This window comes from Alligator sinensis, unplaced genomic scaffold (genome assembly GCF_000455745.1).
Source record: "Alligator sinensis unplaced genomic scaffold, ASM45574v1 scaffold661_1, whole genome shotgun sequence".
Classification (NCBI taxonomy): domain Eukaryota; kingdom Metazoa; phylum Chordata; order Crocodylia; family Alligatoridae; genus Alligator; species Alligator sinensis.
In genome coordinates this window covers 75,505-92,450 of record NW_005842749.1, presented here as the reverse complement: position 1 = coordinate 92,450, position 16,946 = coordinate 75,505, and the positions used below count along the sequence as shown (strand labels likewise).

Genomic DNA, 16,946 nt, shown 5'->3' with positions numbered 1-16,946 from the left:
GATGTTAGGGTCGGAAGGGACCTCAATAGATCATCGAGTCCGCCCCCCTGCATAAGCAGGAAATAGTGCTGGGGCTAGATGACCCCAGCTAGATGCCTATCTAACCTCCTCTTGAAGACCCCCAGGGTAGGGGAGAGCACCACCTCCCTTGGGAGCCCGTTCCAGACCCTGGCCACTCTAACTGTGAAGAAGTTCTTCCTAATGTCCAGTCTAAATCTGCTCTCTGCTAGCTTGTGGCCATTATTTCTTGTAACCCCTGGGGGCGCCTTGGTGAATAAATACTCACCAATTCCCTTCTGTGCCCCCGTGATGAACTTGAGAGTTATTAGTGTCATTTCAAAGTCTCTATAATTACTGCTTACACTGATTTTTTTTTTTAATTTTTTTTTCTTTTCTTTTTTTTAATATTGCTGCTTCACACAAGTTCAGTTGTAGAAGACCTAACTTTATTGTTGAAGTTTCTCCAAGTAGCCTGTGTTTAGAGATCAACTTGTTCAGTGGTAACACTGAGCTTTTGTTTTCTAAACCAATTAATTTGTTTGAAGAAATTATTTCACTGCATTATACTTAGTTTGTATGTTCTCCAAATGTAATTAGCATAGTATTGCTGTTTTGCCTTTCTACACTGAGACATAACATTGTGTGCTTCCTATCATTTGGTGATCTACAGCGAAGTATGTTTAACAGAAGTTGTTAATTTGCAGCAAATCCTCTTAGTATCTAAGCCATGAAGCCTTCCATGAGATATATAAGTATGTAAAGCAGATTGCGGTACAGGGGTATAGCAAAGCAGCCCAGTTCCCATGGCAGTGGGATACATAGGCTAAGTACAAACAGTCCAAAAGCCTGAGGCTGAATTGATTCAGTCTTTGCAGGTTAGTCTAAGCTGCAGAGATTAAACTGAGAAACAATTGGACATGCATTTACTTATGATTCAAGAAATGCAGCCACATGCCTGCCGTGGCTCAGGCCAGATGCTGGGGGGCCAGGTAGCCAGCATGAGCTGTGTGTTCACTTCCTCTTCCTGCTGCCCCTAAGGTCCCTGGGATTTGCAGGCCAGAATCACAGCAACAGGACTCTGCAGGGTTGCTCATCACTTTCTCTTTCTGCTTCCCAGGTGCCTCTCAGATTTGTAGTCCACAGGTACAGCCAACAGTAAGTTTATCAGCAGGGCAGCTCTGTACTCCTGGGAAGGTGGGTTTGACCCCCCACCCTGGCCCCAGACCCCAGCCGGGGTTTTACTGGGTGTGGGGGAGGGCACATGCCTCTTCCCTCCCCCCCGACACAACCCTTCTCTGCTGGAACAGACAGCCAGGCCAGCCCAGGGCTGGAAAGCACGCTGGGGGACTGTGATTTAACTTGAAACAGGAAGGGATCTGGGACAGAAGTTTCATAAACCAGTTTGGCCCAAATCAGTCTGATAATTCATTCAACCAGGATTATTTTAAACCAGTTTCAGCCATTTTGAACCTGGTTTATGTGCACTGAACTTCTGTTACCGGTTTAAACCAGTTTCTGGTCACCTAATCCAGTTTGTGTAACTTCTGTCCGTAGCCATTGAGTGGCAACTTCCAGCTGCTGCTGTGCTACTAGTGTGATGTGTGGCTGCAGTGGCAGCTGATATTTTTCTGCCCCTTCTTGCCACCATTTCCCACCTCATGGTGGCTGCCCCAGTGGCCCCACACTAGTTATACTAGTGTTGCAGTAGCCTCACAAGAACAGCATCTTTCTTTCTTGTTATTGACAGCGAATGAGGCAATGGAAGGGAGAACACAGCCTCTTGACAGAAGTCCAGTTTAAGCTCAGATCTGCCTTCACTTTTTATTTTTCCACTTTCAAGAAGACAAATGTGATGCAAGTGGGTGTGTGGGCCTCCTAAACAGCCTGACAGCTACAAATCCTGTGTAGTGCGAAACCAAAAGGGACAAACTTGACAACTTGTTAAATCTGAATAGGATTGTACCAAAGACCTAGTCAGTTTCCATTAGCTTTCAATACTGGGAGACATGTTTGTTCTGTTTTCAAAATGTACCTTTGGAACTTAATCAGTGCCATGGCTAGAGCCTGGAGATCCCTTGAGCAGCAAAAAACTCCCCATCCTCTTGGGTACTGCCCTCCATATGGACTGTGACAGTTGTTTCATAATTTTTATCTTTGCATTCTAGTTTGTGCTTCATTACTTACTGGTTTAGGTGGTGCTGTTGCTGAAATCCGTGCACTTGTGCTTAATTAAGAAACTTGCAGCATGCTCTCATTTATTTAAATCAACAAAGATCTGCCTGTGGAACTGACTTGCCCTCAGCTCCCAGCATCCTACCAAAGAGGCCTTTAGCAAATCTACATTATTATACAGTCATCTCATAGGAAGAAAAACTGCTTGGATTTTCAAATAAGCAGCCTTTGTTTTGGATTTACCTACTTTAGGGAATAATCACTTAGCTTAACCATTCCAAACAGAAAAGCCTGAATTAAATTATTAATATTGGCCATTTCAAAAATGAGTTTTGTAGTCTTTAGAATGACAGATGTTACAAGCAATGTGGGCAAAGTTACCAGTGTTGCATTTACATATTTATACAGCTATACACTCTGGTATCCATTAATGTAAGTAAGTGGGGAATTGCATCTTGCTGCAGGAAGATGCTTCTGCTGCAAAAGATTCTGAGGTTGTTGTTTTTTAAGCTGAGATAGACCATGGTGTTTATGTGCGCCAGGCTTGTTCTGAACCTGAAAGAGAATGTCCTGCTTTGATAATATTCGATGTGAAAAATGGCCTTCTCAAACCAGTAGTAGTGCTTATAAGGATTTTTTAAATAAAATATGACTTCTCCATGGCACAACAGTGATTCTAATGCAATATTAGCGACACTATAGAAAATGACAATATCAGTTGCTAAATGTGTGTAATTCAGAAGTCAGCTGAGCGGGGTGCTTATAGATGCACTGGTGATAGCACAATATCCAAACCTGGATTTGAAAAAGAAAAAAAAAAAAAGCCTCCTCAAACTCTCATAATTTTCTTGTTGCTAGCACTGCCCCACAATATTCCAAATGAAATCTACTTTCTGTCCATTTTCTCTATCTTCAGCTTTATTTTATATGCTTATTCTTGTGCAGTTGAAGGAGCCTGACAAATCCCAGTACTTGCTGTCTAATGTTCCCTTGGTGCTATTGTTGAGTTCATACATCATTTTTTTAAAAATCCATTTTGGTAATAAGAGAAAGTGGCTTAAGCTAGGTCTATACGGCTGTTACTGCTGTAAGTAGCGTGTGGGATAGATTTGCCTGAATTAACCTTGTTACCAATGCTAGAGAGAGGCTTAATATAACCTTGATATATAGAGACCTCAGTATGGCCTGCAAAACTGCCCTGAGAAGCAGGATTAATGCTCAAGTGACTAACTTGTGCTGAGCTTCGCACTGCTGTTACACTACCTGAGCTCCCCTGTTTGTAGCTACGTTGATACGACTACATTACAGCACCATTTAAGATATTATGTTGCCTGCCTCAGACATCATTACTTGCTTCAGCTACCCAATCTGCAGTGGGGAGCCGAGTCCTACTTAAGAAAGCTGTGTACATATGCCCTTAATTTCTGTCCTGCAGGGCTGCTAATTTAGTTAAACCTCACATGTTGAGCAGTAACAGTCTACAATATTTTATTGGCTATTGAATCCGCTAAGGTCTCCAAAGAATAAATTTGGGACAGTAGCTATGACTTCACCTTGCAAATTCTAGAACAATAGTTTTCAACCCTTTTTCATTTGCAGATCTCTAAAAAAAAATTTTGAATGGCAGTGTGGACCCCAAGACATAGTCTGCAAATCTCCAGGGATCCGTGGACCATGTGTTGAAAACCACTGTTCTAGAGCACTGATTTTTAACTGGGGTACAGTGACACCCCTAGGTACTGCAAGATCTTAAGGGTGGTATGTGATATTAATACCATTAGGCATGTAAGCACTTGCATATGATTTACAAGATAAATGCAGAGATTTCAAATAAGAATCCATAATGCTATAAATGTAAGGTACTCCACCTTGGGCGGGGGCGGGGAACCTGCAGCATACTTATAGGCTCTGCAGTCCTATGCTTGCTAGCACCACTGCTGAAAGAGACTTGGGAGTCGGGGTTGACCACAAGATGAACATGAGCCACCAATGCGATGTTGCAACTGGTAAAGCAAACAAAACTGTGGCTTGCATCTATAGATGCTTCTGAAGTAAACCTCAGGATGTCATCTTCCTGCTGTACTGGGCCTTGTTGAGGCCACAGCTAGAGTACTGCATCCAATTCTGGGCTCCGCAATCGAGAAGGATGTTGAGAAGCTTGAGAGAGTCTAGAGGCAAGCCACGCACATGATCAGAGGGCAAGAGAATAGGCTCTATGAAGAGAGGCTGAGAGCCATGGGACTTTTCAGTTTGGAAAAGTGCAGGCTCAGGGGGGACCTGGTGGCTGCTTATAAGTGCATAAGGGGTATGCATCAGGGTTTCGGAGAATGTCTGTTCACCAGAGCACCCCCAAGGAAAAACAAGGACCAACAGTCGTAAACTCCTACCAGACTGTTTTAGTCGGGACATAAGAAAAAAATTTATTTACTGGCTAAGTCCCCAAGACCTGGAATAGACTGCCTCTAGAAGTGGTGCAGACACCTACTCTGGACTCATTCAAGAAATACTTGGATGCTTATCTTGCTGGGATCCTTTGCTCATAGCTGACTCCCTGCCCCTGGGGCAGGGGGCTGGATTTGGTAATCTTCAAGGTCCTTTCCAACCCTAACGTCTATGAAATCTATGAAATGACAAAAACATTCTCATATGTTGCGATCTTGCCAAATTCTTTGCAATAGAGGAATTGCTCTCGTATTTTTTCCATAGTCAAAAGATGAATGAAAGCTAAGAGGTGGTGTTTTCTGAGGGATGTTTCAAGTCTAATGAGGTTGAAAACCACTGTTCTACATTGTCATTAACTAACTGAGAAAAATTAGTTGTACTACATGGAAATAAGTTATATCTCCAAAAGAAAAGAGCCTACTAACACGTGCAGTTGATAAACATTTAAAATGAAAGTATTTGCAGAAAATCAACCTTGTTTTTTGCATGATGATGTGTAGAAGGAAATTTTACAAAAACTAAGTTCATTAGTGTTGTAAGCTGTTACCTTGGAATGTGAAAACAACTACAAAGACTTATTGCTTCCAGTCAATAAGAAAAAAGGAATATACAAAGTCTTTGATTTGTATTCATTCAGTATATTCTCTCATACAACATAATTTTACCTAATACAGAAGTGCTCAAACTTTGCAATATATCCTGAAAGGCCCCTGTGCTGTTTTTGACTGTTTTTCTCCTCTAGCAGTGCCATAGATTTTTATTTGAGGTTTTTGTACATGGTGCAGCCAAAATAATTGCTGTTCGGCAGCATTGTTTTTGAGGGTTAGTCTGTTTTTTGAAGCCTGGGTATATAGCACTATAACAATATGCTGTCATAATTAGTGTGTTGATTCTTTTTTGAGTTGACTCTTTTATGGTGTGGGTTGTTTGTTTGCGTGTTTTGCAACTCAGCACTTAACCATTTATTTTTAAATACATAGGAATTCAAATTTTGAATGGCTTTTAAAAGGAAAACCATAAGGAATTCAAAAGCCTTGAAGGTTGCTTTGGGGAAAGAGAAGAATCTTGCAACCCTTTTCTGTTCTACAAATTAATTCATCATTACTAGGAAATTTACTGTATAATATAGTATATGGTAAATCAGTTTTTGTGCAACAGTTTTAATCTCACTTTTAAGGCTGACTGTCTACCTGCAAGGGATTTAAGTATACAAAATTATCTCAAGAGTCTCAAGTGAATTGCATACAGGAAACTTCTTTTAATAGCATCTATGCTAATTAAATACCAAATATTTTGGGATTAATTACCGTATTTGCCCAAATATAAGGTAAGAGGCCCCCTCCCTCCTCCAGTCAGCATGGGGGGGAAAAAGCCCCCATGTCTTAGGTTTGCATATGAATCAGAGTGGGGAGCAGGCAGCTGCTACAGCTCTGACTGTGGCCCAGAGCCCAGGTCAGGGCCCAAAATAGATCCACAGCAAACTTCTGCCCCCGTCCCTCTTTGTTGCGCCTCCCCCCACCCCCCGCTTCCCTGAGACTGGGGAGTTGGGAGGAAGGGGCAGAGACTGGTGAAGCTGGGGACAGGGAAGGAGGAAGAGATTGGAGGGTGGGGAAGAGGAAAGTGGGGGTGAAGGGTGTAGGTGGCAAGAGGGGGCAAGAAGGCTGAAGGGGGAAGTAGTGGGTGGGGCAGAGCACAAGGGGAGTACCTGAGCTCACCCAGCCACTGCTTTCCCTGCTCTCACAGGGATTCAAGACAATCCTCCAGTACTTAGATTCTGTACCTGGAAAATTCTAACAATTATAAAATTTCCATATATATAGAATTTAATTATGGGGGGTGTCTTATAGTCAAGTAACTGCCCTTTTGAAAAATGGCAATTGTTAAGAAAAGTGAAAAGAACTTTCTAGGTGATCCTTGAAAAAGGACCGGTGGTGTTTAGACTGTGTGTGCATACAGGCTCTTTCATTCCAGGGGCACTGTAAAAGTTTAGATTTTTAGCACCTATCCATCAGAAACTTACCATACTGGACAGTGGTACCCTCAAGCATGTGGAGCTGCTCTGTGGGTACCTCCTGAACTAGAAGCCACAGTTCTGCTGTACTGCGTGGAGGCTTATTAACAGCAATTGAACGATGCAGTATGCAGTTTTGTCTTTTCTGTTGATAGGCTGTGCATTTCCTTGGCTGTAGTCACCCTTCTCTCTCAACTCTTTCCGCTTGAGTTCCTCTCTTGACCACGGATGACAAGAGCGGTACACAGTATATCAGATAAAGTCCTACCAGCACTTTGTACAATGAGAGCAGTGCCTCCCAGTCTCTGCTCCACATACCTCTACCAGTCCATTCCAACTTTGCATTTGCCCTGTTTCAAGGTTGCATGCTATGAGCAGCTGAGTCTTCTGCGATCCAGTGGTATACGCAGAAATGGCTATGCTCATTCCGTAAGCGAAACACATTGTGAAGTACACCCTGTAATGTGACATTGCAACCGCATGCAAAAATCTCCATCCTTCAGAGCATTCTCCTCCATAAGGGTGAGCATCGGCTTTGTGCAGGTGCAAACATCCAGGTGAGAGCCGGCCACTAAATACATAGCCAAAGTTATCAGTTAGGGAAAGAAAATCCTTTTGCTTAGCCATTGGGCATTTTAATAATAAAAATGTGTGGAAAAGAATTGCAATTGGTGTATCTGTGCCTTGTGGAAACTCAGCACAAGGGTATAAAAATACGGGAATTTAAAAATCCTTGCTTACATTTTCTTACTCAACTCTGGAATCCTTTAAGGTTTCTTTCAAGCTTTTTTTTTCTTGTAAGCATACACCAAGCATAAAGAAATATACTTCAAATTGTGTTATTCTCGTAGTTATATAAGGAATTTAACAAAGAATATTTTATGTTACAAGGTAGAGGGTTTTCATCAGTGTTGGAAACTGACTATGGTTTGGGCAAGTTCAGTTAGTCAGCGCTTAAACATAGTTCAACTTTTTTTCGGTGTCTAAAATTGTGTGGAAGTTTCACATGAAACAAGGCACTGTAAAGATTATCACCTCTGTTTCTTTCATTGCAGATAAGTGCGTGCCTTTCAGAGAGAGAATTTAATCTTAGCTACAGAAGAAGAATGTTACCTGGAAGGAATAAGAAGCCAATATATTTCCAGGGTTTGGGGGAGGGCTGGAGGGAGGAAGAGATGATGGTGATGGGTATTTAAACTGTGTATATTATGACATCCCTCATTTGTTGCAATAAATACTGTAACAATTTGTTGTACCTTTTTGTATATATAGAATACTTTAAATTCAAAGCTTATGGAAAGTGTGTGCACTATTTGGAAACAGTTGCCTGTTTTTACCCTTTTAAAACAGGGTGTTTTCTGCTTGTTTTATTCCTTATTTACCATACTGATGGTATACCCTTTTCTACAGTAATCTGGAATATGTTCATTAATTTTTTGCCAATGTAAAATTAAGTAAATCAACGTGAAATCAACACGTCAGTTCTCTAGTAGTGCTCAAATTCGGGTTTTATTTGGGATGCTTTCCTCTTCAAAAGAATATGCCAAACTACTGCCTTGTGTGATTTTTTTTTAAGAGTATTTTTAACTAAATGAATGTGAGTTGTTGTATGTAAACATTATTTAAAACTGTATGGAAGTGTACAAATAAAACGTTTTACAACATTCCTACACATTTTGTATGATACTTCTTTATATGTAGGTGTTTGCAGTAACTTTCCTGTAGTAGATTATCCCAGAGTTGAGCTTACCTTTTATCATGAGGTAAGGGTGTGCGCGCACAGAGTAAAAAGGTATCCCCACCCTTGTTTACCTTGCTGTGCATGTAGTCTCCTTTTGCTGCTTTGGTAAGGATAGGTGCCCCCTATTCCTATGAGTAACTTTTCTTCTCATAGCTGGATAGTACTTGCTAATTGTAGTCTAAATAGTGATTCCTAAGACTTTTTCCTCATGTTTATGGAGTTGTTGACTGTAAACATATAGAAGTCTCCAGGTTTCAAGCAGCATACATCTTCCTTCTTAAAAGCTGTTATAGCTGCTAATGGTAGGTGCTGGGAGAAGAGCTACAGTGTGGAGGGAGGGAGGCTAGTGCCACCCCAAAATTCACTGTAGCCCCTGCTTCCCAGTACTGCTGCAACCCAGCTCGCCTGGCCTGGCCCAAGCACAGCCACCGGGAAGAGGCTGGCACGGACCCAACCCTGAGCGCACAGCAGGCAGCCCACCTTCACCCCATGCGCAGATCTAGGGGGCATATACCTCACCATGCCTCCCCCAGGAGCTTCCCCCCCCCAGCCCTGCACCCCCTGGATAAGCCACTGACTCTATCCCAGGCCCTGCCCCATCCCGGCTGAGCATTGCCAGCCCCTACCCCAGCCCCACCCCTACTACCTCCCTCCTTCCCTCACCACAGGGGCATCGATCTGCCCTCCCCATGCCCCTCACCCCCAGATTTACCGGCCAGATGCTACTCTCCAAGCTGCTGGGCTGCATTCCTGGTCATGGGCACGTGATGGTTGCACGCATGCATTGGTAGACTGATCTACAGGTGTTAACCGCACCATCACCTTTTCATTAGTTGAAGGCTATTATCGCAGCACCGTGGCCAGCTCCTTGTTATCCATGCCCAGATCCTGGCCCTTCCCATCAAGGAATGGCTAAATTGACTAGTCTTTTGGAAAAAGGTTATTCTAAAGAAGTCCAGAACATCCTCATCAAAAGCAGGAAAAAGCGTCTGTCAGGGCACTGTCTGTCTTGTAAAATGGAAGGGCTTTTCAGTATAGGCACTAACAATCTAGTTGTTCCTCATTCAAATGGACATCCAGGTTTTGCAGTATTTGTTGTATTTAAAGGATTTTGGACTATTTAGTATGTGCAGTTACAGTCTATTTAGCTGCATCATTCAGGTGATTCACTTTACTCATCCTACGGTGGGAAGATTTCTTAAATCATCAGTGTGCGATATCATTCTATCATGGGCTCTAACCATAGTTCGCTCTTGATGCATATGACCACTGCTTGGACCTATGCTTTATGTTCTCTTCTGCATAAGTGTTTACACTTAAGTGTTTACACTTATGCAGAAGTGCATACTTATGCAACACTTATTCTCTTCTGAATAAGTGTTTCAGGCATTTATGGCTGCTCTGCCAAGGAAATGCGTCCCAAGGAAATGTGGAACAGATCCTATTCTACCTTGCTTGAGTCCCTAAAAAATTGTTGACACCTTTGTAATGCACTGAATGCATCTACACATGTGCTTAACTGTGCAGTAGAATTATCTGCTGCCATGTAAATTGTCAGTCTACATGTATGATGCTATTAGACCCCAGCAAACTAATTTTTGCCACTGTAAGGTAGTACTGTCTGGAATCATACCATCTTATGGCAGCAAAAATAACACCCTAAACACACATGTAAACGCTGACCTAGGCATACATTATGCCCAGGCAGCAGGGGCACAGACCCCTGCCTACTGCCTAGCCACACAGCTCTGTTCTTTGGGTACGTTCATGTCCCAGCCAGCCCTTCTGCTTCCCAACACCATGACCTCGAGCCCTGAGGCTGACCCCCAAGCCTGCTGCCAGCCCAGGGCTGCTCCACCATGCTGCAGTCCTAGGTATACATGTAGATACTGCACCTGGAAGCTATTAACTCTGGTATGAACTGCATTGAAGTTTCACACTGCACTAACTGAACATGTAAATGCACCCACTGTCACCTTAACCTTAAGACTAAGTTACAAAAAGCAGTGAGGAGAGCCCTCTTGCTTCTTGTATTCATGGGTTTTCAGAGACCCAAGCAGCTTGGAACAGGATCGCACTTACATGTCTAAAGGGCAGATGGGTTCTGGCCAGGGGCTGTTTCGGGTTGCATCCAAAATCATTTTAGATTTTCATTTGAATCTGAAAATTGCTATCAATCAACTGTAAAGATGTGTGAAAGTTTTATTCATTAGATTTTGCAGAACCATATCCCTTTCTGCTGATAGGCTGCCTCACCAAGGCTTTTCATTTTACGTGTAGAAAAAATGAAATGATAAGCAGCAGTATCAGATCAGCAAATATCCAACTAGTTTACATCTTGCATAAACAATTGCTACATTATAGCTAGCAAACCCTTAGTAACACCTGCACATTGTACTAGAGCACAGGCTGTTTTGGCAGCTTTTATAAAAAATGTTCCTGTTACAGACATGTGGGTCTTTGCTACTTCGTTTTAAAGAAATCTATATCTACAGTTGGTAGATCAGTGATGTTTTTAAGAAGTGCTGTAGCCCTTCAAGTCCATAAGTCCCCAGATCTCCACATCTTTGGAGAAGTTGTCATCAGTATTCTGCTTTGAAAGAACTGCTTGTTGGAGGTGTCAAAAACCCTTTAATGCCCTTATCTAAGAGCATCAGGAGGTGCCGAGGTCATGCATATCTAACGCAGCTGATAGCACAAATCTGACTTGGGTGCAGTTGGGTGCACACAAACCTACTGAGGAATCTGTATGTGCATAATGCATTTCAAAAAACCTGTGATTACTATGCAGATCTGTAACTGTCATTTGCCCACCCCAGCAGCAACATCCATCACTCAGCTGCATCTAACAGAGATGCACTTGGCTCATTGTGCTAAAATCTGCATCAATCAAATAGTTAAGAAGAATGACACTTGCCCTTGGGCAGAATGCTCGCCCTCTTGAGATAAAGAGGGCAGTTCAGAACTCCTCGCTGTTATATTATGCTGTCTGTTTGATGACTTAGAAAGATGGTGCTTCATCAATTGGCATTCAGTTCACTTTTTGAAGGGATAGAGACTTTGTTGTTTTTTCCCCCTCAAATGAATGTTTAGGTGCCTAATTAGCATCTGTTTCTGAATAGCAATGCTTTCCTGAATTGGAGCCTTAAATCTAAGAACACTGTCCTATGGTATGGGGTAGATTCTACACCAAATTCTTGATATGCAGAAAATAAAAGGTGCTACTGAAGGTAAATGCAGATAAGAAATGTTCTTAGACTTGTAGATAGAAGCATCACACTGTTTACCTGCTAGAATAAGATTTTAATTGGTTACCTTGACAACTAGTCCTCCTTTAGTTTAGGCGGAAGGAGGAAAAAATCTTTAAACTCATTTTAATGTAAGCTCCAAGGAAAAGATAGTTAAAATAGCCTGTCTGAAAAAACAAAAAACAACTTGTTAATGATAAAATGTGTTGCTCCTTATTTCACTATTTAAACAGAAATTGTTTTGCTTCCCATCTGTCATCAGTGGCTAGGAAATTCAAATGTTTTTGCTCACTCTCAAACACTGTAAATATTGTGCTGCCCATTTGTTTCAGTTGCTAACTTATTTAAACCTCCAGCATTGTTCTAAAACACTGTCTTTTGCATTTATTTTTCAAAATGCTCTTGTTTGGTTTAGTTCTATTCACTTTTCAAATCATGAATGACCAAAATTCTGATTCAAAGCTGGTGGATGCAAAATTAAAATGTCTTTCCTGAGTCAAAGTCCAGCCACCTCCTTTTGCTGCACTGCAGTTGTCACTACTCTGTCACATCAGCTTCTGCTTTGAGTGCAAGTGACGTTATCACTCTGTAGTATAGCTGCTATACTGAATACACTGTACGATGAAGCACGAGATTTCCCTTGAATGCAAAAAGCCAGAGTGCCATTCTGTTCAAACACTGAGGATTACCTTTTGTTTCTTTTTTTGCAGTGAAAAATCATCTCAGTTTTGAATAACATGCATGCTATTTTTGTTTAATGGAGAAGTTCAACAAAAGTGACCCTGTACGTACCATAAAAACTTCCATGTCTCCAGCTTAAACATGCAGACATTTTTTGTCTCTAAATCTGGCTAAATGAGAGGTACAGCGGTCTGAGGCTTCTATTTCATAAATTCTTTAGGTGGATTGTGTTAGTAGAATGCAACAAATTGACAACCTTGCAAGCCGAAGTTCTCTGCACAGAAAGGACCAGCGGCAGCTTCCCACAACTATATCATAGATTCATAGATGTTAGGGTCGGAAGGGACCTCAATAGATCATCGAGTCCGACCCCCTGCATAAGCAGGAAAACCCTGGCCACTCTAACTGTGAAGAAGTTCTTCCTAATGTCCAGTCTAAATCTTCTCTCTGCTAGCTTGTGGCCATTATTTCTTGTAACCCCCGGGGGCGCCTTGGTGAATAAATACTCACCAATTCCCATCTGTGCCCCCGTGATGAACTTATAGGCAGCCACAAGGTCGCCTCTCAACCTTCTCTTGCGGAGGCTGAAAAGGTCCAGTTTCTCTAGTCTCTCCTTGTAGGGCTTGGTCTGTAGGCCCTTAACCACACGAGTGGCCCTTCTCTGGACCTTCTCCAGGTTATCATAACTGAAGGACCCATTTCTAAGGGTAAGCAGGTGGTTTAAGCTCTATAAATGTCAGAGAACCTTGCCTGCCAGTCTCCGGCTTTCATTTTGAGATCATCAACCAGTGTGCCACTGGATGTGTTTGGTGGTTTCCTCTTGACAAGAAAAAATTGTCTACACAGCAAACTAGTCCAAGACATCCAAACTCAGTTTGCCTATATGTAGCCACAAGCAGGCATCAGATAATAGCATTTCCATTGTCTGTCTAGTCTTGATTCGATCTGGTAACTTACCCATGAAAGAAAGCCTTTATATGTTTTTACCAGTCTCTGATAAATTAAGTTTCTTCTTTTTTTCAAATTTAGTTAGGATAGATTGTTCTATCTATACAAATATAGCATTCATAGGGAATAAACTTTTTAGTTGCACAAGTGATATGCTTCTGTTAACTTCAAAATAACTGTCACCCACACCATTGCAGTATTCTAACCTTGCCAGCTAATTATCATGTGAGCACTGATTCAGTAAAGCACTTAAGCAGGTATTTACTTCTCACTGAAGTCAATTGGATTTAAGCACATGCTTAACATCTCTGCTCAGTTTCACAGAGTTGTAGGTCACACTAATGGAATGATCACTTGCAAAGAGAATTCATCTGGCATTCCCCTCTGTAATTCTAACAGTTCTTGTATTGCTGGAAAACATCTGCATGTGGAAACATGGGGCAGTAGACACAATAGCATTCCACTTTTATTCATTATATTTGATATTTAGGAAGCCAAGTTGAAACTGAATTAAAAAAAATAATAATAAAATTGGCATTTTAACCCATCTTCGATCAGCGTATTTAAATGAAAACATGAAATGTACAGATTTCAGAGAGCCCCCAAAGCTGTGTTTAATATATCTGTATGTGTAATGATGATCAGTAAGATGAAGGCTCTTGCATGCTCCTCTAGGAGATAAATATTGTAGGAGCTAGTCACTCAACTTTAAAATATTATAATTTTGTATGTAACTCCCATATTTTACACAGAAAATTCAAGCACATGAAGTTTTTAAACTTAGGGCTAAAATATTTTCCTTAATACTTTTTAGATCTTTGATTTCTTCAAGAATGTTTAATGTCCTGGAGTTTGTAAAGGTTATCTCTTAATATATGTACCCAGACAGTAGGGGCACTGACAAAAGTGATGGTTCATCATGTGATTGGGCCCCTGAAATGCTCTACAGCCATGCACTGATGGAAGTGCATGCTGCAGTGCTTAAAAATGCCCAATCATGCAACAATCTGAACCCCCATTACATGAGGGTTCCTATTAAGGTACTCCAAAGCAGAGCACTTTCAGTAACATCTGTCAGTGCACACTAGGAGCAGGGCTGGGCTGAAGCAGCTCAGTCCCACCCCCAGTGCTGTCTTCAGAATGGGATGGGGGGGAAGGAGTGGAGGAAATTCAATCGGGGGTTTGCCCAGGAGGATGGGGCAAGTGGATTGGAACCCCTCTCGCCAAGGCAGGAAGGCTCCAATCCACCTGCCCCACCCTCCAGTGCAGGTTGGGCAAACCCCAGACCGAGCTCCCTCCGCTCCTTTTGTCCCTTCCTATTCTGAAAACAGCACTGGAGCTGGGAAGGGAGAGGGGCCTAGGGGAGAGCAGCTGCAGATACGCAGCTGCTCCAAATTGGAGCTCAATCCTCCATCACCCAGACCCACCCAGCGTCTGTTGGATCAAGGCAAACACTAACTCATGGCATTTCCTGCAACGTGCTATGAGTTACAGCAGGGAGCTGCACATCTGGCAGCACCCCAGGTGGAAGCACTGATGCAAAAATATATATTAAAGACTCATTGGTCAGAAGGGAACCTATCACCTATTTTTGAAAAGGGAAAAGTAGGTGCTTTATTTCTCTTGGAATGTCTGGGGTGCCCCAAAAAGAGGCTGTGTATGTTTTTAGTTCCCACTTTTTCTTTTTGCTTCATGTCTGAAACCTTTTGCAGTATGTCATTTCTAATTCCAACTTTGTTGATAAAATGCAGTCTCTGACAAACAGCTAGAGCTTGAAATAAATGCCCCAACAGCAAGCAATCATATTAACTTCCCTGAAAGTGGCTGGAATTAAATATTGAAGAGAAAGACCTCATTAAAGCCATCAGGGAGAAAATTGAATAGGACACTGGTATGCTGCAACTAATATATTGGGAAACTGAGATTTCAGTATTTGTTCTAGGGAACAAACTATTCAGCACCAGTAACCAATATTTAAAGTATATTTCAGGTGGAAAGGAGGAGACAATTATTTTGACCAGATGCAGATATAATCCATTTGACATGCTCTGTGCAAACTATTTCCTTTTAGTTGTTCTGGGATGAAGGTAAAATTGTAATAAGATTCTTCAATAGACACAGGTATTTTAACAAAAGCAATGTAATAACAGGATCTAAGTATGTGTAAGTATTTGTAATCCTTTCGAAATTCAAGATTTGAAAGCATTCAGATACAGTGGGTTCATAACAATGAAGACCATTTACATGCATTAGAAAATACAGTAGCATGTTTCAAATAAATTATATACCTAGATCTCCAGAGCACCTTAGAGACATTCTCTTGTACACCCTGGTATGCCTTTCTGAAGCTGAACAAACTATTTCATACTTGGAATAAGCATTGCTTATTTATTTAATTTATATACCACCCTTACATATATCTATGTATAAAAAAAGACATAGGGGCCAGAATTGGTAGTGTGGAAATGATGTTGTAGCAAGGATGGTCCAGGAAATATGCAAAAGCAAGATTTTTTGTGGGTGATATCTTTTATTGGACCAGCTGCCTAGTTGGGGTGCCACACTACGCTTCTGAAAGCTTCTCTAAATATATTACCCACAAAAATCCTTGCCTTAATGACCAGGTTTTATTTCTACTGTAGGACAGCTAACTCATTTTCACTGCTAAATCATGTTGCTAGCCCAACAAGTCTGAGCCCGTCAAGATGCCTAGCTCTCCTATTGTCTCTATGGAGAGTCATAGCTTTCTCATTCTGGCAATGGGCAGCAAGCGGTTGTATGTGACTCTAGGGGGCAATCCTATTCCACCCAAGTAACGCACACACATTTTCCATTCCCTCCGAGGACAGCCTTATGCACAGCTATCATTGTACATTGGACAGGCAGCAATATTGGAGTCAAGGGCATGGACTCACCTGGTTCTGGGAGTGCACATCTTCTGTTCAGTAGCCTAGGGTTAGGTCACTTTGCCAGACAGTGGGACCTAGATCCTAGGTACACTTCTGACTAGGGTACTTATATCCACTGGTTCCCAATTCTCAGGAAAGAGCCCTACCCATCAGCCAATAGACAGCATACTGCATGGATTCCTTGCAGTGGCACCAGTGCTCCCACCTCCTGCTCGGGTGTGTTGATCCAGGAGCTCTCTGGGCCTCACTAGCCATGCCATGCTGCCCTGCCCCCAGAGACAGGGGCAGGAATCTAAAGACAGAGGAAGGAAGCAGAGCATGGAGACCCAAGCATGAGCACATGGGTCACAAGTTAACCTCTCGTGGGCGGCATGCATCTCACAAGCTGTAAACTGGACAGCCCTTGACTTGTATTATAATGGAGTGTCAGTTCACTGAAGATATTAATTGCTTGATAAATGTTGTAATTATTTAGTTTTCCAATTGTAGTTTTATATTTCGTATTATAGTCCTCTTAGTCAACTGTCATTTCGGGATGTGAAGGCTGGCAATGAAATTTAATGAGAGTAGCATGCATTGACATAGCCAACATTGTTTTCTTTGAGTGTCATTTGATTCTTTTGCCTATAATGAAAGCCTTTATTTTTACTAATGTATAACTATAAAAAAATTAAGTGGAAAAACATGAACTCAAAATGGTACTGTACTATTTTTATAAGAAAGTCAAGTAATGTCTTAAATGCACTGTAAATGTTCACTTTTGTTCTGTTTTATGTAGAGTGCCTGCACTGTGT

The 16,946-nt window shown here is 41.8% G+C and overlaps 1 protein-coding gene across 1 annotated transcript in view; it reads left to right on the top strand.

The window, feature by feature from the left end:
* Positions 1-8,295, top strand: part of FAM174A (family with sequence similarity 174 member A) — a 31,150-nt gene extending 22,855 nt beyond the window's left edge. Inside the window, exons 3-4 of the mRNA XM_025216575.1 lie at positions 3,772-3,930; positions 7,681-8,295. Of these exons, the coding sequence (XP_025072360.1) occupies positions 3,772-3,925 (154 nt within the window). The 3' untranslated portion in view covers positions 3,926-3,930; positions 7,681-8,295. The remainder of the gene's footprint in view (positions 1-3,771; positions 3,931-7,680) is intronic.
* The last annotated feature ends 8,651 nt before the right edge of the window (positions 8,296-16,946 follow it).